The sequence below is a fragment of the Neovison vison genome, chromosome 11 (assembly GCF_020171115.1).
Source record: "Neovison vison isolate M4711 chromosome 11, ASM_NN_V1, whole genome shotgun sequence".
Taxonomy (NCBI): Eukaryota; Metazoa; Chordata; class Mammalia; order Carnivora; family Mustelidae; genus Neogale; species Neogale vison.
This window is the reverse complement of record NC_058101.1, coordinates 139,496,219-139,522,520: the sequence shown is the minus strand read 5'-3', so window position 1 is coordinate 139,522,520 and position 26,302 is coordinate 139,496,219. Positions and strand designations below refer to the sequence as shown.

Below are 26,302 nucleotides of genomic sequence, written 5' to 3'. Positions count from 1 at the left end.
GGCCAGATTTTAAAATGGATCTTTTAAAAAAGATGTTAGTCTTATACTTTTCTTATAATGGCAGACTTGGCAGCCCCATTTACTTTAATACCATCTGTGCTGGGCACTAATTCCGCTGGGTTGGCCATAGTAAGATTTTGTCTACAGATTATTTAATCATTGGGGTAATGGTACATAGCAGATGTGCATATTATGTTAGTCTTGTAATTAAATATAAAGTTAAATGTTACTAATAGGGTGATCCATAAGATTAGACATATTTTCTCATTCTAATTAGATGCTTTGCTTTTCTATACCTGCTACAAAGTCAGAGTGTAGAAGTTTGTACACATAAATACTAAATAGAGATATTTCTACTTTAAAAGAGTATTTTCTTTTCCATTAATGGAAGTTTTATTTAAGATCTTGTGTAATACCATTTCTATATTAGTTTTCAGTAAATACTTGTTTGACTGGAATCTAAACTTGAAGGCTTTAACCAACTTTTATGTTCTATTCAGCATCGCTTTTCTGGTGGATGAAATCCTCAACATCGTACATAATCTCTTTCAGAAGACTTCACTTATCTAAAATTTCAATGAACTCTTAATCTACAGACTTTCCCTTTGCATACCACTTTATTCGAAAGAGGCAAATTAAGATAAATAAAGTTGATGAGTACATTCTTGGGGTATTGTAGAAGTGATAAGAAGACCTAGATTTCAATCTTTATTTGCTATTTATTGACTGTATAACCTTGAGCAAATAATTTAAACACTTTAATTCTGTGTCTGTATCTCTAAAATGAATTATGAGTTATGTGTAGATAAAATTTTAGTAATAGGCTAAAACTGCTTAATAAACTAAAGTACTATATAAATCAAGGGTATTATTTACATAAATTAATTAATTCCAGCATCTGTAATCCCTTGAAAGTAAAATTAATGTCCTGAGCAGTGCCTTGGAAACAAGATAATCTAGTGAAGATTATTATGGTTAGTATATTCTAATTACTCAGTAAAGTCCATTTGTTATGTATTTTAGAAATGTTTTCAAGAATAAGCATCTAAAGATAAGATTTCTAATGACTTTTATTTACTAGATCATACTATTCACCTGACCATATAATTCCATAAGTATTTCCATTTCTGAAAGTTCAAATATCTAATGAGTGTTTATATGTATAACACATATAGTATACTACTTTTATACATCTAGACGAAGATTTTACTAAATGTTCAGAATTACATAGAAGAAAAATATTTGAATATTCAGTACTTTTTTTTAGAAAGCATGTAAAAAAATCTCTTTAGTCTAGCCCCAGTGGGTTAAAGCCTCTGCCTTCTGCTCCAGTCATGATCCCAGGGTCCTGGGATCCAGCCCCACATTGGGCTCTCTGCTCAGCAGCGAGCCTGCTTCCTCCTCTCTCTCTGCCTGCCTCTCTGCCTACTTGTGATCTCTGTCTGTCAAATAAATAAATGAAATCTTTAAAAAAAAAATACTGAAACAGTCTTTCAAAATTTAAGCAATGAATAATATTGATAGTTACGTTAATCTCTTTTAGCAGATCAGGATCATTTTAAACAAGTTCATCTTCCAGTTTATGTATTCCAGAATATGTGTCATGTGCTATATTTATAATTGTATTAATCTTCAGTTACTTTGTTAAAAATCACTATGTAGGTTTTTTCAGATTTCTTTTTATCTACTATTAGTACTTTTAAGGAAAAAGGAGTACATGTATATTGAAGTAAAATTTCAAAATAAGGTGACATTTTGGTAATGTTTAGTTTAACTTTTTAAAATTTCAGTGTTTTTGAAGAAACTGACACAGATTTACAAGAGCTTCAGGCCTCTATGGAACAGTTACTTAGTGAGCAACCTGGTGAAGAATACAGTGAGGAGGAAGAATCAGTCTTAAAGAACAGTGACATAGAACAGACTGCAAATGGGACAGATCTGGCAGATGAGGATGACAATCCCAGCAGTGAAAGTGCCCTAAATGAAGAATGGCACTCAGGTACATAATAATGATCGTGGGGCTTTTTTTTTTTTTTTCAGTGTATACACATATTTCAATCAGAGTATTTTTCTGGAACCTGATAGGAAGTTCTCTAATATAAATAAAACTGAAGTATCCTTCTGTGTCTCTGACTTTTATTCATTTTTTTTCTTTTCACACAAAGGCCCATATACATTTGTTCCATTTCTTTCCCATCAAATTTTGGAAATGCTTTTGAAACATTTTTTGTTTTCTTATCTTTCTTGACTTATTTTTCTAGTACTAAAGATAACATAAAGTGCTTGGACATGTACATGACATAAAACATATATAACATTTATAATACTTTATAAATTTTTTACTGAAGTTTTATAATATGTAGCATAAGTCATCTGCCTCCTGCATGCTTTTTCATGTTTTAGCTCATGTTTAATGTCAGATTTTTAAACACAGTTATGGTTGGTTTGCTGCAGCACAGAACATATGGGTATGCTATTTTCATTTTTTACTCCGTTAGAATGTTTTTAATCTGGTTTACTGTTTATGTCTATAAAAGAAAAGATTCCCAAAGTAACAGTCTTGTTAAGACATTTGTATATACATTGATTTCCTCCATAAAAGACAATAATTGTAATGACAAAACCTTATATATTGTAAGTACAAGTAGTCTTTCAGTGACGTCGCTCATCAAAAAGAATTTTAGTCTGTTAGGGTAAGAATTATTTTATTCATTCTTTTTTTATTTTTTAAAGCCTTTATTTATTCTTTTTAGTCATAAAATATCTTGATTTATGTTTTTTAGATAACAGTGATGGTGAAATTACTAGTGAATGTGAATATGATAGTGTCTTTAACCATTTAGAGGAACTGAGACTTCACCTGGAGCAGGAAATAGGCTTTGAAAAATTCTTTGAGGTTTATGAGAAAATAAAAGTAAGTAAAATGTCAATTAAAAAACATTTTAAGTTTGGGGCATCCGGTTCGTGATCTTGGAGGCCATGAGGCCAAGCCCCACCTTGGATGTGAAGCCTACTTTAAAAAAAAGAAATTAATTTTGAAATATGCTCTTTTTGAATTATTAGTGAAATATCAGTGATTTTTATAGGTCGTTGGATTTATTATAAATAATAAAGTCTCTAGAAAATGTTAATAATCATATATTTATATTTGGAAATTTGGTATAGGCTATTCATGAAGATGAAGATGAAAATATTGAGATTTGTTCAACAATAGTTCAGGATATTTTAGGAAATGAACATGAACATCTTTATGCCAAGATTCTTCATTTAGTCATGGCAGATGGAGCCTATCAAGAAGGTAAGATTTCCTGTCTTTATATCTCAAGTAAATGTGCAAAAAACAGGGTGACAAATGTAAATTGCTGAGCTTTTTTATCACCTGCATTTTGGTGAAATCTATATTGGAATCATAGCCCAGTACTTATGAGCAATTATAAAATTAATCATGTCATATACATTAACTGATTCTATCATTTTTATTGACTTAAGTCCTTTAAGTTCTTATTTTACTTAATTTATAAGTAACATTTGAATGAGTTTTTTTTTTAACGACTCCTTATTGGACAGCTCTAGAAGTTAGAATACTTTCTTATCAATGATGTAGAAGTAAACTTTTAAACATACATGCTTCAGAAATATGTACAATTTCTTCTAAGTAATACCAAATATAATCTCTTCCATTCACAGTAAATGGAATTCATTTATAGTGATTTGGAAGTAAACCATTTTTATATTTAGAAAATATTTACCTATAGAATCACTTTAAAAATATTAGAACTTTACTGAAAATTATTAAAGTTAAAAATGGTGTCTCCCCTTAAATTTTAGTCAAGAGCACTAAACATGGTACCAGACCAGTGGTACAGTCCTGACTCTGTGACAAGCTAGTAATGTGACATTAAGTGATTTAAGTTTCAGTTTCCACTGCTATAAAAGGATGATCACTATTTCAATATACTATGAATTGTTTTGAAAGTACTTATCAAGTGCTTTTGTAGCCTAGTACTTTATTACTATGGACATTAAAAGATGTAGTCTTTGTTTACATGTTGAATTTGGAAGATGAGACATAGGTATATGAAAGTGTAGAACTATGTATAAAATGCATATTCTAAAATACTTTTCAGTGCAGTAGGAATTAGACAATAGAAGCTTGGATTGTAAAAAATGGAAAGAAATGTAGAGCCATAACTTGTCAGAAAACAGTGAAAATTAATGTATATTAGAGTTAATATTGGAAGCTTCTTATTGAAAATAGTCTTCATTGTATGGAAATGTTGAATCACTGCATTGTGCACCTGAAACTAATATTACATATATGTTACCTAACTGGAATTTAAATTAGAAAGTTAGTCTTTGTGATTAGATACTGTAAAGTGTTTAAAATACATACATAGAGGAAATCATTGAAGATTCGTGAAGTGAAAGAACTGACAGAATGAAGGAGACATTTTATAAAGTTCAGTCTCATAATAGTATTCTGGATAACTTGGAGGGTACTGAAATTGCAAATAAGATCTGTTTTGAAGCTGTAGATGCCTTTTAGGCACAAGATGGTGAATACCTGGACTTAGCGTTCATACAAGTGGAGCATTAATACTCAGTTCAGGTATTTCGAGCCAGGCTTTCAATAAAAGTATTTGATATATTGACTCATGAAAAATCAGGTTTCCTAAAATCAAATTCAAGAATGTCTTTTATTTTAGGAGCAACTTTACTTAGTTAGGTTATATACTTATTTATATTGACTATAAAGCTCAGCCAAAAAAAAAAAAAAATGTTTCTTGAGTTGGTTAAATGTAAGTTAAAATCTTCTGAAAACTCTAATAGTTATTGTTAAGTCAAAACCAGAAAATCATCAGGTACAGTGAGTACTTTTACCTTATAGATTCAAAAACCACTGCATCTTCATTAGTATTCTTTTTTTTTCAATTTATTTATTTTCAGAAAAACATTATTCATTATTTTTTCACCACACCCAGTGCTCCATGCAAGCCGTGCCCTCTATAATACCCACCACCTGGTACCCCAACCTCCCACCCCCCCGCCACTTCAAATTAGTATTCTTACCTTAACAAAATAACTATCAAGAAAATGTTGGGGTCATTAGCAACAAGTAATGGATTTAATATACGCCAGTAATTAGTACTGCATATGTTATTAATTGTGATTTTCTTTAGCCCATTTAATAATTAAGATGATCACAAATAGGCAAAAATAGAATATTTCATATGTATGGTAGTGCTATAAAACCTAGCAAAAGAAACTTAAAGGAGCTCCTTTCTTTTCTTTTTAATTTTTTTATTTGACCTAAGTTGACACACAATTTTATATTAGTTTCAGGTGTATAGCATACTGACTTGACAAATTTATACTTTATGCTATGCTCACCACAAATATAGCTACCATCTGTCACCATACAATACTATTACATCATTAATTATATTCCTTATACTATGCCTTTTCCTCCCATGATTTGGTAATTACATAACTGGTAGCCTGTATCCCCAACTCCTCTTCACCCATTTTGCCTGTCCTCTCAACCTTGTCTCTGGCAACCATTAGTTTGTTTTCTGTATTTTTAAGTCTGATTCTGCTTTTTGTTTCCTTATTCTCTTTATTTATTTTTAGATTCTACACATGAGTGGAATATGATATTCCTCTTTCTCAGTCTGACTTAGTTTACTTAGCAAAATACCTCCAGTTCCATTTATGTTGTCACAAAGGACCCACTCTCATCCCTTTTTATGGCTGTGTGATATTCCACACATATACAACATCATATCCATTCGTATATTGATGAACACTTAGGTTGCTTCCATATCTTGGCTATTGTTAATGCTGCAATAAACATAGGGATACATATATCTTTTCGAATTTGTGTCTTCATTTTTTTGGGGTAAATACCCAGTAGTGATATTGTGTGTAAATTTTTAAAGAGCTTCCATTACTGTTTTCCACAATGGCTGTGCCAGTTTACTTTCTACCAGCAGTGTGTGAGGGTTCCTTTTTCTCTATATCCTCATCAGTACTTATTATTTCTTGTCTTTTTGATATTAGCCATTCTCACTTATGTAAGGTAATATCTCATTATGGATTTGCATTTCTCCAATGATTAGTGATATTGAACATCTTATCATGTGCTTGTCAGCTATCTATATGTCTTTGGAAAAATGTCTATTTATATTCTCTGCCCATTTTTAAATCAGATTATTTGGGTTTTTGTTTTTTTGGCGTGGGGTTGTATAAGTTGTTTGTATATTTTGGGTATTTACCCCCTACCAGATATATCATTAGCAAATATCCTCTCCCATTAAATAAGTTGCCTTTTTCTTTTGTTGATGGTGTCCTTTACTGTGCTTTCTATTTTGATGGAATCCCAATGGTTTGCTTTTACTTTTGTTTCCCTTCCCTGAAGGGACATATCTAGAAGAATGTTTCTCTGGCTGATGTCAGAGAAATTCCTGTTTTCTTCTAGGATTTTTATGGTTTCCAGTCTCATATTAGGGTCTTTAGTTTATTTTTGTGTATAGTGTTAGGACATTGTCCAGTTTCATTCTCCTACATGTAGCTATCTAATTTTTCCACCAGCATTTATTGAAGAGACTGTCTTTCTCCATTATATATTCTTGCCTCCATTGTCATAGATTAATTGGCCATATAATTAAAGGTTTATTTCTGGGCTCTTTATTTTCTTCCATTGATTTATAGGTCTCTTTTGATGCTAGTACCATACAGTTTTGATTACTACAGGTTTGTAGTATATCTTGAAATCTGGAATAATGATACCTTCAGCTTTGTTTTTCTTAAGATTGCTTTGGCTATTTGGGTTCTTTTGTAGTTGATACAAATATGAGTATTTTAGTTTTGTGAAAAATACTCTTGGTATTGTGTCAGGGATTACATTGAATTTGTAGATTGCTTTGGGTAATACATTTTGGCAATATTAATTCTTCTACTTCATGAACATGAACTGTCTTTCCATTTGTTTGTGTCATCTTCAGTTTCTTTCATCAGTGTTTTATAGTTTTCAGAGAGCAGGTCTCTCACCACTTTGGTTTATTCCTCGGTATTATATTCTTTTTAGTACAGTTGTAAATGGGATAGTTTTCTTCAATTCTCTTTCTTCTACATCATTATTAATGTATAGAAATGCTACCGATTTCTGGATATAAATTTTATATAAACGAGATTTTACTGAATTATTTTTTTTGTCTAGTACTTTTTGGTGGAGCCTTCAGGATTTTCTTTGTATACTGTCACATCATCTGCAAATAGTGACAGTTTAACTTTTTTACCAATTTGGATGGCTCTTATTTCTTTTTATCATCTGATTGTTGTGGCTAGAACTTCCTGTTGTGTTGAGTAATAGTAGAAAGAATGGGCATAACTTGTCTTGTTCCTGATGTTAGAAGAAAAGCTCTCAGTTTTTCACCATTGAGTATGATTTTAGCTATGGAGCTTTATTATGTTGAGGTATGTTCCTTCTAAACCTATTTTGTGGAGCGTTTTTATCATGAAGGGATGTTGAATTCTATAAAATGGTTTTTCTACATCTATTGATGATCATGTGATTTTTATCCTTTGTTTTGTTAATGCAGTATGTCACATTGATTGTTTTGTAAATATTGAACTGTCCTTGCATCCTTGGAATATCATGATAGATGATCCTTTGAATGTATTGTTGAATGTAGTTGGCTGGGAATTTTTGCATTGTCATTAGGGATATTGGCCTGTAGTTTTTTTTCTTTTTATGGTATCTTTGTCTAGTTTTGGTGTGAGGGAAATGCCAGCCTCACAGGATGTATTTGGAACCTTTCCTCCTTCTTCTGTTTTTGGAATAGTTTGAAGAGAATAGGTATTTAATTCTTTAAATGTTTGGTAGAATTTGCCTGTGACTCTAGCTGGTTCTGGGCTTTTTTTTTTTTTTTTTTTTTTAAGATTTTATTCATTTATTTCACAGAGAGAAACACAGCGAGAGAGGGAACACAAGCAGGGGGAGTGGGAGAGGGTGAAACAGGCATACCGCTGAGCAGGGAGCCAGATGCGGGGCTTGATCCCAGGACGCTGGGATCACGACCTGAGCCAAAGGCAGATGCTTAAGGACTGAGCCACCCAGGCGGCCCTGGACTTTTATTTTTTAAATATAAATTCAATTTATTTACCAGTAATCTGTTCAGATTATCTATTTCTTCCTTACTCAGTTTTGGAAGATTGTATGTTTCTAGGAATATATCCTTTTCTCCTAGTTGTCCAATTTGTTAGCATGTGATTTTTCATAGCATTCTCTTACAATCCTTTGTATTTCTGTGTTGTCAGTTATTACTTCTCTCTCATTTGATTTTATTAATTTGGGTCCTTTCTCTTTTTTCTTGATGAGTCTGGCTAAGGATTTATCAATTTTATTTATCCTTTGAAAGAACCAACTCTAGGTTTCATTGATTTTTTTTTCTGTTGTTTTTTCAGTCTCTGTCTTATTTTTTCCTGCTCTGAATTTATTATATTCCTTCCTTTAACTCAGCTTGGGCTTTGTTCTTTTTTTGGTTGCTTTAGGTGTAAGGTTAGATTGTTTATTTAAGCTTTTTCTTGTTTCTTGACATAGGCCTCTGTCACTTTATTTCCGTCTTAGAACTGCTTTTGCTGTGTCCCAGAGATTTTGAAGCATTGTGCTTTCATTTTCATTTGTTTCCATGTATTTTTTGGTTTCTTCTTTGTTTCGTTAACCCATTGGTTGTTTAGTATCATGGTGTTTAGTCTCCATGTGTTTGTTTTTTTTTCCATTTTTATCTTGTGATTTATTTCTAGTTTCACACTGTTGTGGTCAGAAGAAAATCCATGGTATGATTTCATTTTTCTTAAATTTACTAAGGGTTGTTTTGTGGCCAAACATGATCTATTCTGGAGAATGTTTTATGTGCACTTGAAAAGAATAGGTATTCTGTTGTTTTGGTATGGAATGTTCTGTTTATCTATGATGTCTTTCTGGTTTAATGTGTCCTTCAAAGATACTCTTTCCTTTTGATTTCCTGCCTGGATGATCTAGCCATTGATGTAAGTGGAGTGTTAATGTCCCCTACTATTATTATAATACCATCAGTTTCTCTATGTCCATTAATATTTGCTTTATGTATTTAAGGTGCTCCAGTTTTGGGTGCATAGAAGTTTGCTATTGTTAGATCCTCTTGTTGGATTGACCCCTTTATCATTATGTAATGCTCTTTTGTCTCTTGTTGCAGTCTTTGTTTTATTTTATTTTTTATTTTTTAAAGATTTTTTTTTTTTTAATTTATTGGAGAGAGAGAGAGAGATAACAAGAGAGAGGATGAGCGGGGAGGAGAAGGAGAAGCAGGCTCCCTGCTGAGCAGAGAGCCTGATAAAGGGCTCAATCCCAGGACCCTGAGATCATGACCTGACCCAAAGGCAGACACTTAACTGACTGAGCCACCCAGGAGCCCTTGCAGTCTTTGTTTTAAAGTCTCTTTTGTCTAATATAAAACATTTCTGCCATGGCTTTTTTTTTTCCTTGCTTCCCTTTGCTCAGTAAATATTTTTCCATCCCTTCACTTTCAGTTTATATGTGTCTTGAGATCTGAGGTGACTCTTTTGTAGGCAGCATATAGATGGGTTGTGTGTGTGTGTTGTTTTTTTTTTTTCTTTTTTTTTAATCCATCTCACCACACTGTATCTTCTGATTGGACCATTTAAGCCATTTACGTTTAAAGTAATTGATATGTATGTACTTATTGTCATTCTGTTGTTTTCTGGTGATTATTGTAGTTGTCTGTTCCCTTCTTCTCTTGCTATCTTTCTTTGTGATTGATGAATTTCTATAGTATTATGTTTGACTTTTTATTTTATTTTTTTGTGTATCTATTACAGGTTTTGAGTTTGTAGTTACCATGAGGATAATATATAACATCCTAAGTATACAGCAGTCTATATTAATTTGATGGTAATTTAAGTTCAAACACATTCTTTTAAAAACTTTTTTTCTCCCTCCTCCACATTTAATGTATGTGTTGTCACATTGTACATCCTTTTCATCATTTTCTTATGTCTAATTTTAGCTATTTCTTGTCAACTTAAAGAATTCCCTTTAACATTTCTTATAAGGCTGATTTAGTAGTAATAAATTCCTTTATCTTTTTTTGTCTAGGAAACTCTATCTTTCCATCAAATGTGAAGGATAATTTGCCAGGTAGAGTATTCTTTGTTTTAGGTTTTTTCCTTTCAGCATCTTGAATATATTCTACTTTCTTCTGGCTTGCAAAATTTCTACTGATAAATTAGCTGAGAGTTTTATTGGTTTTCCTCATAGGTTTTTTTGTTTCTCTTGCTGCCATTAAAAGTCTTTCTTCATCCTTAACCTCTGACATTTTAATTATTATGTGTCGTGGTATGGACCTCCTTGGAACTCCCTGTGCTTGGACTTGAATGTCTATTTCCTTTCCCACGTTAGGGAAATTTTTAGCTATTATTTCCTCAAGTAAGTTTTCTATCCCCTTCCTCTTCTTCTTCTTCTGGGACCCCTATAATATAAATGTTTGTTTGCTTGATGTTGTCTAAGAGATGCCTAAACCTATCCTCATTTTTAAAAAAATTTTTCTCTTTTTGTCGTTCAGCTTGGATGCTTTCCATTTCCCTGTCCTCTAGATTACTGATATGTTCTTCCATACCCACTAATCTGTTGATCCTTAAGGGAGCTATTTTCCTTTAAAGAAGTGTTGAAGAACTACAACATGAAACAATGTCAGAACTTAATATCCAAATAAATATAGTTTCTTTAAGGTAGAGATATAAGTTTAACTAAGATTCTCCATTACACAAAATATCCTGGAACTTTTGGAATTTCACTGACAGCTTATATACCAGGTTCTTTTGATAGTCTTTTTTGTATGAGTCTTTATTCTGGGCACATTTAGGATTTTTTTTGGACAAAGTTTTAAAGTTTCTTGAAGTCAAGCTTAGTGAATGAAGTGGGAATCAAGATATATTTGTAGTCTTAGAGTTTTTAGGTATCTCACCGTGAAGTAATGAGCTTAATTTTTTAAAGTGATTTGAAATCTGATTGAATATTTTGAATAAGAATTCTGTTCTAGAATATCTGTCAAAATTACTTTAAAGATATAATTAGTATGCTAAAGTGATTTGAGGATTTGGGATTTTTTAAATGTTGCTTAATTTTAGCAATATAAATTTTTATAAAGTTTATTTATATTCTATCTTGTCAAAAAATTTAATGTTGCACTTAAAAATATATAGAGTACAAGGGCTCGGGAAAGTCAGCATATCAGGAAAATGAGCATAAGCAATGATTATTAAGCCAAGAATGAGGTGAGAATACAAAGTTAATGTTTAAAGGGTCTCTACATTTTGTGAGAATAGGCCATAAATTTGGTGCTTATCTTTCTAGCAAAGCAGGAAACCTAATTAATTACATAAGTCACTGTTCTTGAGACAAAACATATCACTCAGAAGTCAGCTATTTTTAGTATTGAAACAAAAGAATAATTTCCCCATGATTCTTAAAAAGAGAGTACAATCATATAGTATTCCTCAAATTTTAATAACTTGTGGATTCCTTTAAAGAGGATATGTTTTAGACTTCAAGAATCTAAGTCCATAGACCTTAGTGAAAAACTCAAGTCTTATTCTTTCAAAATATCTGTCAGTTGAGAACTACTACTGTAAAACAGATGGTTTTCCTTTAAATATTGAAATACTATTTTTGTTTTCAAAATTAATACATAAAATGTAAACATTATCTGGAACTTTAATATTTCTGATTTTATCGAGGTCTTGGATCCTGTTTTATAAAACAATGCTATATAGTGAACTAAAAATTATCTTCAGTAATTTTTACAGTATTTGGATTTCATGGGCCTCTTTCTCATAATATGACATAGTGTAATTTAATGGCATGAAGTCAGAGAATGACTCCAGTTAAATTAATCTGAGAAGAATACCAGTCTAGTTATATTCATATTCAGACTGTTTATCCTTCGGGCAGTTCCCTGTAAGTATTGCTTCAATAGTGCTTTCTGTGAATAATCAGCAATGTGCTTGGGATTCAACTTTGCTTGACAAATATTTGGAAAACCTTTATTTGGTATTCCTCCTTAAGCTGAGAACAGTTGGCTGAGGCACAGGGTAGAATTGACCTGTTTTTTGGATAGTTGAGTGGCTTCAAAAGGATACATGCCTATGTAGGAGGCTGTCTCTCTTACACAGAAACCTCATACATAGAAACAGATAGAAGAGTTAGGCAAAATAGGAGATGGAGGAATATGTCCCAATTAAAGAATAAGACAAAAATCTTAAAAAAAAAAAGAACTGAAGAAAATGAAGATAAGCAGTCTATCTGATAAAGAGTGCAGCATAATAGTCATAAAAATGCTGATTGAACTCAGGGGAAGAATGGTTAAACACAATAAGAATTCCAAAAAAGAGAAAATAAAAGAAAGCAATCAGAGAAGAAGAAGACATTCACAGAAATGAAAAACACACTTGAGAGAATAAATAGCAGATTAGATGATACTCAGAACACATCAGTGAACTGTAAGACAGGATATTAGAAATCATCCAAACTGAATAGCAGAAAGAAAAAGAAAATTAGGATAGTTTAAGAGACATATGCAACAACATCAAGCATTTGCATTACAGGAACTTAGAAGGAGAATAGAGAAAGGGTCAGAAAATTTATTTGAAGAAATAATTGCTGAGATGCCTGGGTGTCTCAGTTGGTTAACATCTGCCTTTGGCTCAGGTCATGATCTCGGGGTCCTGGATTCAAGTTCCGCATCAGGCTCTTTGCTCAGCAGGGAGTTTGCTTCTCCCTCTCTCTGCCACTCCCCCTGCTTGTGCACTCAAACTCTCTCTCTGACAAATGAAAAAATAAAATCTTTTAAAAAAAGAAAGAAAGGAAGACTAGCTGAAAACATCCCTAGCCTGGGGAAAGGAAACACATCTAGATCCAGGAAGCACAGAGAGTACCAAATAAGATGATCCCAAAGAGATCCACACTAAGACACATAATAAGTAAAATGTCAAAAATGAAAGATAAAGAGAAAATCTTTAAAGCAGCAAGAGAAAAACAGATACATGTAAGGGAATCCCCATAGACTATCAGCTGATTTTTCATCAGAAATTCTGCAGGCCAGAAGAGAGTTGCATGATATATTCAAAGTGCTAAAAGGAAAAAAACTAACAACCAAGAATATTCTCCCAGACAAGGTTAATATTCAGAATTGAAGGGAAGATACACGGTTTCCCAGACAAGCAAAAGTTACAAGAATTCATCACTACTAAATCAGCTTTACAAGGAAATATCAAAGGGTCTTTTTTAAGCAGAAAAGAAAAGGTAGGCCTTAACTGGGAATAGGAAATTATAGAAAAGAAAAAAATCATACCAGTAGAGGCAAACATATCGGACAGGTAGTGAATCAATGATTTATAGAGCTAGCATGAGGTTTAAGGACAAAAGTAATAAAATCAACTAAATTTACAATAATTACTTATGGGATACCCTAAATAAAAAGATATAAAATAAAGTATGACATCAAAAACTTAAACATAATGTGGGAGGGAGTAAAAATGTAGTACTTTTATAATGCATTCAAAAGTAAATATCCACCAGTTTTGGGGCGCCTGGGTGGCTCAGTGGGTTAAAGCCTCTGCCTTCAGCTCAGGTCATGATCCCAGGGTTCTGGGATCGAGCCCTGCATCAGGCTGTCAGCGGGGAGCCTGCTTCCTCCTCTCTCTCTGCCTGCTTCTCTGCCTACTTGAGATCTCTCGGTCAAATAAGTAAATCAAAATCTAAAAAAAAAAAAAAAAAACCCACAAAAATTAAATACCCACCAGTTTTAAAATAAAGTGGCATATATGTAAGCTGTTATATATTAACTTCACAGTAAACACAAACCAAAAACCTGTAATACATATATACACACACACAGACACACACACACACACAAAAAAAGGGAAAGGAGATGAAATTTAACTCTAAGAAAAATTATTAAATCACAAGAGAGCAAGAGGAAAAAGGAACAGAGAAGAACTATAGAAACAACAAGAAAACAAAATAACAGATACATACCTGTATATGATTGCTTTAAATGTAAGTAGACTAAATGTTTCACTCAAAAGATAGAGGGTGATTAAGTGTATATTAAAAAAAAAAAAAGTCCCATCTGTATGCTGTCTACCAGAGACTGATGTCAGATCTTAAGACACACACAGACCGAAAGTGAAGGGATAGAAAAAATTACATGCAAACGAAATGACAAGAAATTTGGAGTAGCAGAACTTAAGAAATTAAATAGACTTTGAAACAAAGACTATAAGAAGAGACAAAGAAGGGCCCTACATAATGTTAAAGGTGTCCAACAAGAAGATGTAACACTTGTAAATATTTATGCACCTAGCATAGTAGCACATAAATACAGGAAGCAAATATTAACATGCAAAAGAAGAAATTGGCAGTAATACAATAATATAGGGACTTTAACACCCCTCTTAAATCAATGGGTAGATCATCCAGACAGGAAATTAATAAGGAAGTATTGGCAGTTGAACAACATATAGACCAGATGGACTTGATAGATATGTACAGAACATTCCATCCAAGAACAGAACATTCTTCTCAAATGCACATGAATCATTCTCCAGAATAGATCCTATGTTAGACCACAAAAAATGTCTCAATACATTTAAGATTGAACTCATATCAAACATCTTTTCTGACCACAATGGTATGAAACTAGAAATCAACTACAGGAAGGAAAGTGGAAAAAAACACAAACATGTGGAGACTCCAGCATGCTACTAAACAACCAATGGATCAAATGATAGAGGAAATCAGAAAATACCTTGAGACAAATGAAAATGAAAACACAGTGCTCCAAAATCTATGGGATGCAGCAAAAGCAATTATAAGAAGGAAGGTTATAGCAATACATGCCCATTTTAAGAAACAATAAAAAGCTTAAATAAACAGTCTAAACTTATACCTCAAGGAATTAGAAAAAGAACCAAAGCCCAAAGTTAGTAGAGGAAAGAAATAATAAAGATCACAGAGGAAATAAAATGGAGACTAAACAAACAGTGGAAACGATTAATGAAACTCAAAGTTGGCTATTTGAAAAGATAAAATTGGTAAATCTTTAGCAAAATTCATCAAGAAAAAAAGAGATAGGGCCCAAATAAAATCATAAATGAAAGAGAAATTATAACTAATAACAGAGAAATATAAAGGATCATAAAAGACTACTGCAAACAGCTATACACCAACAAATAGAGAACCTAGAAGAAATGGATAGGTTCCTAGAACAAATAGTCTTCTAATACTAAATTGGGAAGAAATAGAAAATTTGAACAGACTGGTTACAAGCAATGAAATTGAAGAGTAAAAACAAAAAAACAAAACAAAACCTCCCAATAAATAAAAGTCCAGGACCAGACAGATTCACAGGTAATTCTACCAAACATTTTTTAAAAGTTAGTATCTATCATTCTTAAGCTATTGCAGATTATTGAAGAGAAAAGAATGCTTCCAAGCTCTTTTTATGAGGCCAGCATTACCCTGAGACCGAAATCAGAAAAAGACACTACCAAAAGAAAGAAAGTTATGGCCAATATCCCTGGTGAACATAGATGTGAATCCTCAACAAAATATTAGCAAAATAATTCAACAATACATTAAAAGGATCATACACCATGATCAAGTGGGATTTATTCTGGGGATGGATGGATAGTACAGTATTCACAAGTCAATCAGTGTGATACACCACATTAACAAAACACAGTATAAAAGGCATGATCATCTCAGTAGATGCAATAAAAACATTTGATAAAGTTCAGTATCCATTGATAATATAAACTCACAAGAAAATGGATATAGAGGGAAGGTACCCCAGTATAATAAAGGCTGTAAATGATAAACCCACAGTAAGCATCATCATACTTAGTGGTAAAAAGTTAAAAGCTTTTCCTCTAAGATGAGGAACAAAACAAGGATGCCCACTTTTAGCTTTTTTATTCAAGATAGTATTGGAAGTCCTAGCCACAGCAGTTGGACAAGAAAAGGAAATAAAAGGATCCAAATTGGAAAGAAGTAAAATTTTTACTTTTCCCAGATGAAAGGATACTATGTAGGGAGAACTTTAAAGCCTCTGCCTCAAAACTATTAGAAATAATAAACGAATTCAGGAAAGTAGCACAATACAAAATCAATATACAGAAATCTGTTGTGTTTCTCTCTTTTGGTTTCAAGTTTTTATTTAAATTCTAGTTAGAACGCATAGTGTAATATTAGTTTCAGGAGTAGAATTTAGTGATTCATCACTTACATATAACACGAAGAGCTCATCGCAAGTGTGTTCCTTAATACTTATCACCCATTTAACCCATGCAGCCACCAGTAACCCTCAGTTTGTTCTCTGTAGTTAAGAGTCTGTTTTATGGTTTGGCTCTTCTTCTCCCACTATGTTCATCTGTTTCATTTCTTGAATTCCTCAGATGAGTAAAATCATATGGTATTTGTCTTTCTCTGACTTACTTCACTTAGCATAATATTATAGTCTAGCTCCATCCACGTTGTTGCAAATGCCAAGATTTCAGTTTTTTTTATTTTATTTTAAATGGCTGAGTAATATTACTGGAAGTCCTAGTCTCAGCAGTCAGACAACAAAAAGATATCGAAAGCCATCCAAACTGGCAAGAAGTCAAACTTCCACTATTTGCAAATGACATGATACTCTATATAGAAAAATCCAAAAGGTCCCACCAAAAAATTATTGGAACTGAAACATGAATTCAATAAAATCTCAGGATACAAAATCAAATTACAGAAATCTGTTGCATTTCTATATACCACTAATGAAGCAGCAGAGAGAGAAATCAAGGAATCAGTCCTACTTAAACAATTGCACGAAAAAAAATACAAGATACCTAGGAATAAACCTAGCCAAAGAGGTAAAAGATCTGTACTCTGAAAACTTATATATAAAACACTTATGAAAGAAATTGAAATGTTGTGTTTCTGTGCATTAATAACAGACTTTCAGAAAGAGAAATTAAGAAAACAATCCCATTTATAATTGCATGGAAATGAGTAAAATACCTAGGAATAAATTTAACCAAGGAAGTGAAAGACCTATACTTGGAAAAAAATAAGACATTGATGGAAAAAATTGAAGATGACACATTAAATGGAAAGATACATTGTTCAAAATCAGTTGGAAGAATTAATAGATTAAAATATCAGTATTACCAAAAGAAACTACAGATTCAGTGCAATCCCTATCAAAACTTTATATACAGTCACAAAAGACCTTGAATAGCCAAAGCAGTCTTGGGAAAGAAGAAAAGGAGGTATCTCTTTTACTCCCTGATTTTAAACTATCCTGAAGAGCTGTAGTAATCAAAACTAGCACAAAAACAGAAACATATTATCAATGGAACAGAATAGAGAGCCCAGAAATAAACCCATGCTTATATACTTATATGTTCAATTAACCTACAACAAAGGAAGAAAGAAATTGCAGGGGAAAGACAGTCTTTTTACTAAGTGGTATTGGGAAAACTGGAGAGCTACATGTAAAAGAATGAGACTGGACCATTTTCTTACACCATACATAAAAATATACTTAAAATGGATTAAAGACTTAAAATCATATCTGAAGCCATAAAACTTTGAGACTAAAACATAGGCAGTAAGTTCTTTGACACTGGTCTTAGCAATAGTTTTTTGGATCTATCTCCTCTGGCAAGGACAAGAAAAGCAAAAATATACAAGGGATACCACATCAAACTAAAAAACTTTTGCACAGAAAAGGAAACCATCAACAAAATGAAAAGGCAACCTCCTGAATGGGAGAATATTTTTTAAAAAGACATATTCAATAAGGGATTAACATCTGAAATATATAAAGAACTCATAAAACTCCATACTAAAAAAACCCCAAACAATTGATTTTAAAAAGCTGAGGACCTGAATAGCCACTTTTCCACAAAAGACATATGAGAGCCAACAGGCACATGTAAAGATGCTCCACATCACTCACCATCAGGGAAAAGTCAAAACCACGAAGAGATACCACCTTAAACCTGTCAGAATGGCTATTATGAAAGAGACAGGAAGTAGCAAGTGACAAGCAGGTAGAGAAAAGGGAACTTTTGGTGGAAGTGTAAATTGGTACAGCCATTATGGAAAACAGTATGGAGGTTCCTCAAAATATTAAAAATTGAACTGCCATACAATTCAGCAATTCCATTTCTAGGTATTTATCCAAAGAAAATGGAAATACTAAATCAGTGGAGCTGGCTGGCTCAGTTGGTAGAGCATGTGATTATTGATCTCTGGGTTATGGGTTCAAACTCCATATTGGGTGTAGAGATTACTTAAAAATAAAAAATAAAAATAAGAACCCACTAATTCAAAAAGACATAGGTACTCATATTTTCATTGCAGTAATATTTACAGTAGCCAAAATATGGAAGTAACCTAAATGTCCATAGATAGATAAATGGATAAAGATGTGGCAAATATACACAGTGGAATACTACTTAGCCAACAGAAGGAGTGAATTCTTGCCATTTGCAACAACATGGATAAACCTAGAGGGTATTATGCTATATGAAATAAATCAGAGAAATTCAAATGTCATATGACTTTACTTACATGTGGAACCCAAAAAAATGAAACAGAACAGAAACAGAAACTAATTTATAGATACAGAGAACAAACTAGTGGTTGCCAGCAAGGAGGGAAGATGGGGGGGGGGAAATGGATGGAATAAATGAAGAGATTAAGAGGTACAGTCTTCAGTTATAAAAGAAGACAAGGGATATAATATACAGCATAGGGAATTTAGTTAATAATATTGTAACAGCTTTATACAGTGACAGACAGTAACTAGACCTTGTGGTGACCATTTTGTAGTATATATAAATATCAAATCAGAATGTTGTACACTTGATACTAATATAATACTGTGTGTCTGTTAGTCTTCAATCAAAGAAAAAAGAAAAAGAAGCAATATCAAAATTTCATACAAATTCATATCACACAAATGAAAAGGGAATGAAGATCCTGAAGTTTTGTATCATAAAGCCTATCAGTATTTCCTTTAGCCTAGAAAAAGTACAAAGCAGTCAAATGCTTAACCTTAGAAACCTTTCTTTTTTTTTAAGATTTTATTTATTTATTTGACAGGCAGAGATTACAAGTAGGCAGAGAGGCAGGCAGAGAGAGAGAGGAGGAAGCAGGCTCCCTGCCAAGCAGAGAGCTTGATGCGGGGCTCGATCCCAGGACCCTGGGATCATAACCCAAGCCCAAGGCAGGGGCTTTAACCCACTGAGCCACCCAGGTGCCCCAGAAACCTTTTTTTAAATATCTTACTGAGGCCCCTAAAATATTGCAACTTACTCATATGTAAAAATTATATATACTAATATATAATCTCGCTAAACTGGTTGTAAAATGAATATGGAACTGTACGAGTAAATTGCTGTTTTGTATCATTAATCTTAAAACAGTTAAATGTTGGACAGTGATTAGGTTTAGAATAACTATTTCAAAGTCATTCTTATTGAAAATACTTAGGCCCTAGATCTAGTTGTCTTACAGATTGTTCTTTTAGGCCACATTAAGGGATAATAATTAAACCATGTGATCTGCATATGGTACTTACACACTTTGCTATTCTGTTTTAGAGGAGGGTGAGATTAATGAAGGGAAAGGATAGGTAAATTATATCCAGTTCATGCAAAAGTGGTGTCAGTGTCATTAAGAAATCAGTTAAAAAGAATATTATCTAAAATACATTTCCATATTATTTAACTGAAAATAATGAGTCCTCAAAAGATGGCCTCCTCTCTTTAGCTGCCTGATACTGTTAGAATATGGGTTTGGTAAGCATCTATAACCACAGCTATTAGTAAAATTAATGCCATTTAGTCCATAGCTAAGTATTATCCAGAGTCAGAAGTCAAGTAGAACAAGCAAAATGTGTAAGTTATTTCACATAATAAAATTCTTAAGTCTTAAAAAATTCTTAAAGAATTTTAAAGAATTCTTAAAGAAAAGACTTTAAAAAGTCTTAATAAATTCTTTCTCAAGGGAAAGGATTATAACTGTGGTCGGCAGTAGAAGGGCAAAGGCCACCAAGTCCTCATATAGAATATCAATCTTGGCAGTCCACACCTGTAGACCTTCCTTCCACATTTATTTTAGATAAACTGTTGTGCTCTACTTATGTAATAGAGTTCTCTATAGTAGTTAAAACAAATGAACTAAATTTTCATCTGTCAGTATGGATAAGCCCCACAAATATGATGCTAGAATAAGTAGGGCAGAGTACCATTTATATAACATTTAAAGGCAATATTATTTGGGTGTGCATATATGCAATAAAAGTAAAAAACCTTGAGAAGAAAAGGCACATCAGTTTAGGGTATTGATAATGCCCTTGGGCAAGAAGAAAGGACAATAAGATTGGAAAAGGGTACTTTCAATCCATAATGTGGTTTTCTTAATATCCAAATCAATATGACCCCAAATTCACTTTTATTAATTCTAAGTATTAGGTACATGAATATTCTTTCTATTTGAAACATTTTGAAATTGTAAAAGATAAGTAAATTATAGTACGGAGTGATAACATTGGATATAACATTGGAAGCAATAAAATATGTGTTCCATCAAGTAGTGATTCAGCAGTATTGGAAGAAATAAAAGATTTAAAGTAATTCTTCGTAGAGGAGAGGACATCGGAGTTAGGTTTTGAAAGATGAATGGGAGTTTATCTTAAGATCAGTATGTTTACTTAAACGTAGAAGCATGCAAAATGTATTAGGGAATCTATAGCCAAGTCAGTGTTACTAAAGCATATATTCTAGGGACAGTTGGAGAAGATGGGTAATGAAAGTAGCTAAGACTAGAAATATTTAGGTCAAATCATGAATGGATTTGCAGTCCACATAAGGGACATGAGTTCTATTCTGAGCTATTGGGGAGGTGTAGAGAAGAGTTTTCAGTAGTGCAATGACTTGAGTTGACACTTGAATTTTAATGAGAGATCACTTTTGCTCCAGTGTGGAAGATAGTGATCACTATATAGGATTAAACCAAGCAGTCTGTTTAATTTATTCAACTATTTTTTTTAAATAAAGAAAAATTGGAAGCAACCAATGTGTTTATAAGTAGAAATGGTCAATTTAATTATGCCTTATCTATTAAAAAAATGCCATGCAGCCACTGAAATGGATATGGAGTATATCCATGATTTATTCTTTCTCATCATATTGTAAAATTTTCATCATATGTAAAAGTTGAAAGAATTTCACATTTATCACTCATGTACTCAGCACCTAGATTCTGCCACTAACATTTTATAATCTTGCTTTATCACTTATTTATCTATTCTTCCATATTCGTTATGTGCTTTAAGGAGGAAATACACAATTTAAAAAGTTAGATTTTGGAAATTTGTTATTTGTATAGAATTATTAACATTGGCTGTCTTTGGCTTATAGGGTTTTTATTTCCCACTTTATTCTTCATTGTACTGTTTGAATATTTTACACTGAGTATGTGATAGTAAATAATACTAAGTGATATTCAATATAAACTACACTTAAAACTACATTAAAGCTCTTTTCCTTTAGCATAAAAAGAATTAGTTTTTTACTAAGTAGATACAGTTTGACTTGCAATGAAGTGAATTAATTGTTTTTTCTTTTTTACAGATAATGATGAATAATCACCAGAACATTTCTTAATTCTCAACTGTATGAAAGCATTTATATTTGGCTCATCAGCAAAGCAAGCTGCAGTGGGAAATGTAGCAATTTTCTACAAATATCAGATTTAAGATTGGCATGCTGATTGCATGAAAAAGAGAAATATGCCATTTTTCAATTAAGATTCTAGTATTTTATCTTGTTCATGGAGTTCTATAGTAACCGCCTACAGAATATATACTTTATTAAATTATGCAGCCGAGGCATAAGAGACATTGATCCAGAACTGGACTTAATGGTTCTGAAAAAGATTTACCAATGCAGTAAGGTAACTTTGAGCAAATGTCCTTAAGTTGAGAGAATTACGTAAGTTATGAAAAGCTTGCCTATGGTTTTTCATTTAATTAAGCATGACCTTTTTTTTCTGTCTACATGTTTTCATAGCCAGCAATTTGGTATTAGATAACCTTATTAAGGGCTCTATTTCAATCTTTACATTTTGAAGATGGAATTTTTAGCCTTAAAGTTTATATTCTCCATTCTTCTTCAACAAGTGTGTCTCCTTGAACTAGCTCAGTGGAACAGGCTGTAAAAGTCAGTCTTAGAGATCATTGAAAAATTTGATTATGGAAAAATGGCAAAATTGTATTTCCTGGTATTTAAAAAGTTCTTTAATTATTTCTTAAGGACCAGAATCAGGAATATTATATTGAGAAATTCGTTTATGAGTTTTAAAATTGGCATTGCATATATCATAAAGTTGCCCCCTTTTTTTCCCCCCACTTTCTCTCATGTATATGCTTCCAAGGCAATACAGAAAAAGGAATTGTTCTTATTTTGACACTGACAGTTTGGGTAACTAGCATTCCAAAGATAGGAGATGTTTGCCTCTTTTATTTCCATTATGGTCATTAAAATGATGGTTACACAGCTTCAATTGCAATATGCCAGGTATTACATGCTTTCATTAGTGATATCTAAAGTCCAGATGCTTTTAGTAATAAAAGCATAATTTTTGAAACCCAGAGTTCATAGTGTGATTGGCATAATCTATAATTTGAACAGTAAAATCTTATCTTGCAGCACCATCAGTACTATCCTAACTTTATTATGTAAATTATTTCTAACATCCAAAACTAAATACTTGATTTTTATATGTTTGTTTATTTTATATTACTATTAAATTTTTATTCTCTACCTGAAGTACACTATCAGTTGTCTTTTACTTATTTGCCCTATTCTTAATAGAATGCTTCTACAATGAGCTGAGAATACTTTTGTTTGTTTTATCTGATGATTTCCACTATTTTTTTTCAAGGAAAAATTTGAATTCTGCACTTTAATTCTCTACAATCCTGAAAAATGAGAGTGATCTTTTCTAATTCTTAGCCTATTACAACTATTAGAAAAGCAACTAAGGATATAACACAGTAAGTTGTTTAACCATATTTCAAAAGATGTCATTTATATATACAAGGTTAGGGATGACAATTAGCAATAATCGCGCCTCGGATAAACCTCATTGGCTACGATACTGCCACTGCGCAAAGCTAAGGTTAGGGATGACAAATAGGGTTTGTGCCATCTCCAGTCAATTGATAGTGAGTGGCTCTGGGTTGTTATTATGGAAAGATTGTGCCAATGGGAAGAGGGCTATTATTGTTTAATAAGGTCTATTATAAGTGTTCAAAATGAAGTGTGGAAGTATCTGTACATTGAAAAATTAGAGCTAAAATGGCTATGAGGATAATTTAGTATTACCTCCATTTGACAAGCAAAGACATTTGAATTGTAACATGAATGAAGTCACTTGCATAAAAGCTCAGAGTCAGACTAGTTCCAGGTCTAACATTGTGCTATTAGCACACTGGTTTTTTTTAATTATTTCACCTGGAGAATGAAAAAAGGATAAATTCAATAGGAAAAAGTATATTTAGCATTAATACATTGAGAATTCAGCAGAAATTTCCTGTTCCTAGGAATAACACACTATTATAATTAACCTTCCTGTTGAAAAATTTTTAATGCTAAGTAAAGGGCTTTTTCCTCATAAATTGAAAAATACTCTACCTTTTATCACTTCGTTGATGATGGATCTTTAAAGATCACATGTTTGTGTATGTGTATCTGTAATACACATCTAAAAATACAGAAGGTGGGACACCTGGGTGGCTCAGTCAGTTAAGCATCTGCTTTTGGCTCAGGTCAAGATCCCAGGGTCCTGGGATCCATCCCCGCATCGGGCTCCCTGCTCAGCTGGGAGCCTGCTTCTCCCTCTCCCTCTGCTGCTCCCCCTGCTTGTTCTCTCTCTCTCTCTCTCTCTCTCTCTCTCTGTCAAATGATAAATACTTAAATGAAAATACAGAAGGTGTCAGAAGATGAATTGCAAGGCCAAAGCTTAGGAGAAATTCTCAACCCAGGGACTAGCGAATATTTGAGAGGAAAAAGGGTAGTTTTGATCTGAAAGTATCCAATATCTTACACTTTGATATAATGGCTCATGGAGCAAAGGAGGTAAAAGATGAGGCCAAGTGCCCATCCAAGTTGGGGAATCCTGTTGGAAACCCTACATTAAGATGGAACTCCAGGGGCACCTGGCTGTCTCAGTGGGTTAAGATGGAACTCCAGAAGCTTGTATCTTCACAATAAGGGAGAACTAGAACTAAAGCCAACCCCAACTCAGGAACTGTAGGAAAATAAAAGGACAAAAAGAAGTCTTAATAAGTCGTGACCACAAGCCAGTCTTTAAGTGCTTTTGTATCTTGAGAACCAAAATCTGAGTGGGCCATGTAACTTTAAAATCAAACATAATTTGAAATGGTTCCCAACTGGTAGTGCCCTCATGAATCAGGCAGAAGCCATTCCAATGCCTCTTTGAAGGAAGACATTTATTTTATATCTTAAAAAGTGCCAAAAGTAAATTTTGAAGACAATGATCAACACGGAAAAAGTACACAATCAATCAGTCAATCAATATAAGTAGGAGATAGGGACAGGATCTGCCCAGACTTTTTAGTATGAAGTTATCAGAGTTGTGTTTTAAGAGAGCTATACTTACTGGGTTTAAAAAATGATCAACAAACTTGAAAATGTCTGCAGGGAAAGAAAAACTAAAAAGTTTCTTAATATACATTTGAAGAAACAAATAGAACTCATTTACATGAACATTACCAATAGCCAAAGTTGGTTTTTTTAAATATTTTATTCATTTATTTGACAGAAGGAGATCACAAGCAGGCAGAGAGGCAGAGAGAGAGAGGAGGAAGCAGGCTCCCTGCTGAGCAGAGAGCCCGATGTGGGGTTCGATCCCAGGACCCTGGGATCATGACCTGAGCCGAAGGCAGAGGCTTTAACCCACTGAGCCACCCAGGCGCCCCCAGTAGCCAAAGTTTTAAAACATGGTGGACATGTGGACAAAACAGTGGACAGGCTTGGCAATAAACTATGCCTGGCAGAAAACAGAAAGAAATGGAAGAAATTATCCATGATATAGCACAGAAAGAAAAAGTGTGGAAAATAGAGAAGGTAAGAGACTGATTCAGTGAGAATGTCTAGTATATATTTGATTGGAGCCCTGGAGAAGAAGGAAGAATGGGATAAAGTTAATTGGAGAAATAAAGACTAAGAATTTTTCTGAGCCATTGGAAACACCAATCCACAGATTGAAGAAACCCAGTGAATGTCAAGCAGGATAAAGTAAAAGAAATTCTTTTAGTGTCTTCAGAGTAAAACTGGAAATCAAAAGAGAAAATCTTAAAAGAAGGTGAAGCTAAAAAGCATACTACTTTCAAAGGAATGTTAAAGACTAAAAAGGCTTTTCAAAAGTAGTAATGGAACAGTGGGATGGTATCTTCAGTGGGACAAACAAAATCATCATTTAGAATTGTATATGTAGCAAAAAAATATGTTTCATGAATGAATAAAAATGAATTCTGACTCCCACAACTGACCATGATGGAAAAGAGATATTTACCTTCCAACCTTTAACAACTGAAACACTGAACAAAATACAGAAACAGCACTTTTCAGAGAGTGGGCAATGGATAGCAAAGGTCAGTGATCCAAGAAAGAAGGGAAACAAATGAGGCAAGTCCTGTGATTGCCCAAATTTATTGCGTAGAAAAAACATGGGAGCCAGGGAACCCATACGAAACCCAGGATTCTAAGTTGAAAAGACAGAAGAATTTAGAGGAGTGAAAGCAGAGGTGTAATCTGAATAGCCCTATATCTAATGTTGAAATTTAATTTTAGTTTGAAATTTTCCCACAAAGAAAGCTTTGAGCCTAGGTGTCTTCACTGATGAGTTCTATCTAACATTTCTGAAAGAAATAGTTCTAGTTCTACACAAATTGCTCCAAAATATAGGAGAGGAAAGAACAGTTTCCTACTTAATCTAAGAGCGCAGCATAACCTTGTTCTCAAAACAAGGAAATAATTACAAGAAAATTACATACTCTTAAACCCGTGAACACCAATGAAAAAATTATTAAAATTTTCTCAAGTCAAACCAAACAATATCCAAAAAGGACAATGCATCATAACCAAGTGGAGTATATGCCAA

General features: G+C 33.0%; 1 protein-coding gene and 1 pseudogene across 5 annotated transcripts in view; one reads left to right on the top strand and one right to left on the bottom strand.

Moving 5' to 3' along the window:
* The window catches only part of NEK1 (NIMA related kinase 1), a 218,471-nt gene extending 195,522 nt beyond the window's left edge, over nt 1-22,949 (top strand). For 4 of the 5 annotated variants that reach the window (XM_044224829.1, XM_044224832.1, XM_044224827.1 and 1 more), the window contains 5 exons: nt 1,791-1,999; nt 2,784-2,914; nt 3,166-3,298; nt 10,157-10,198; nt 21,748-22,949. In XM_044224829.1, the coding sequence (XP_044080764.1) occupies nt 1,791-1,999; nt 2,784-2,914; nt 3,166-3,298; nt 10,157-10,198; nt 21,748-21,761 (529 nt within the window). In that variant the 3' untranslated portion in view covers nt 21,762-22,949. The remainder of the gene's footprint in view (nt 1-1,790; nt 2,000-2,783; nt 2,915-3,165; nt 3,299-10,156; nt 10,199-21,747) is intronic. The other variant, XM_044224828.1, reaches the window with a different exon arrangement.
* A 227-nt stretch (nt 22,950-23,176) lies between these two features.
* On the bottom strand, nt 23,177-23,293 carry LOC122890613 (annotated as a pseudogene).
* Nucleotides 23,294-26,302: the final 3,009 nt, after the last annotated feature.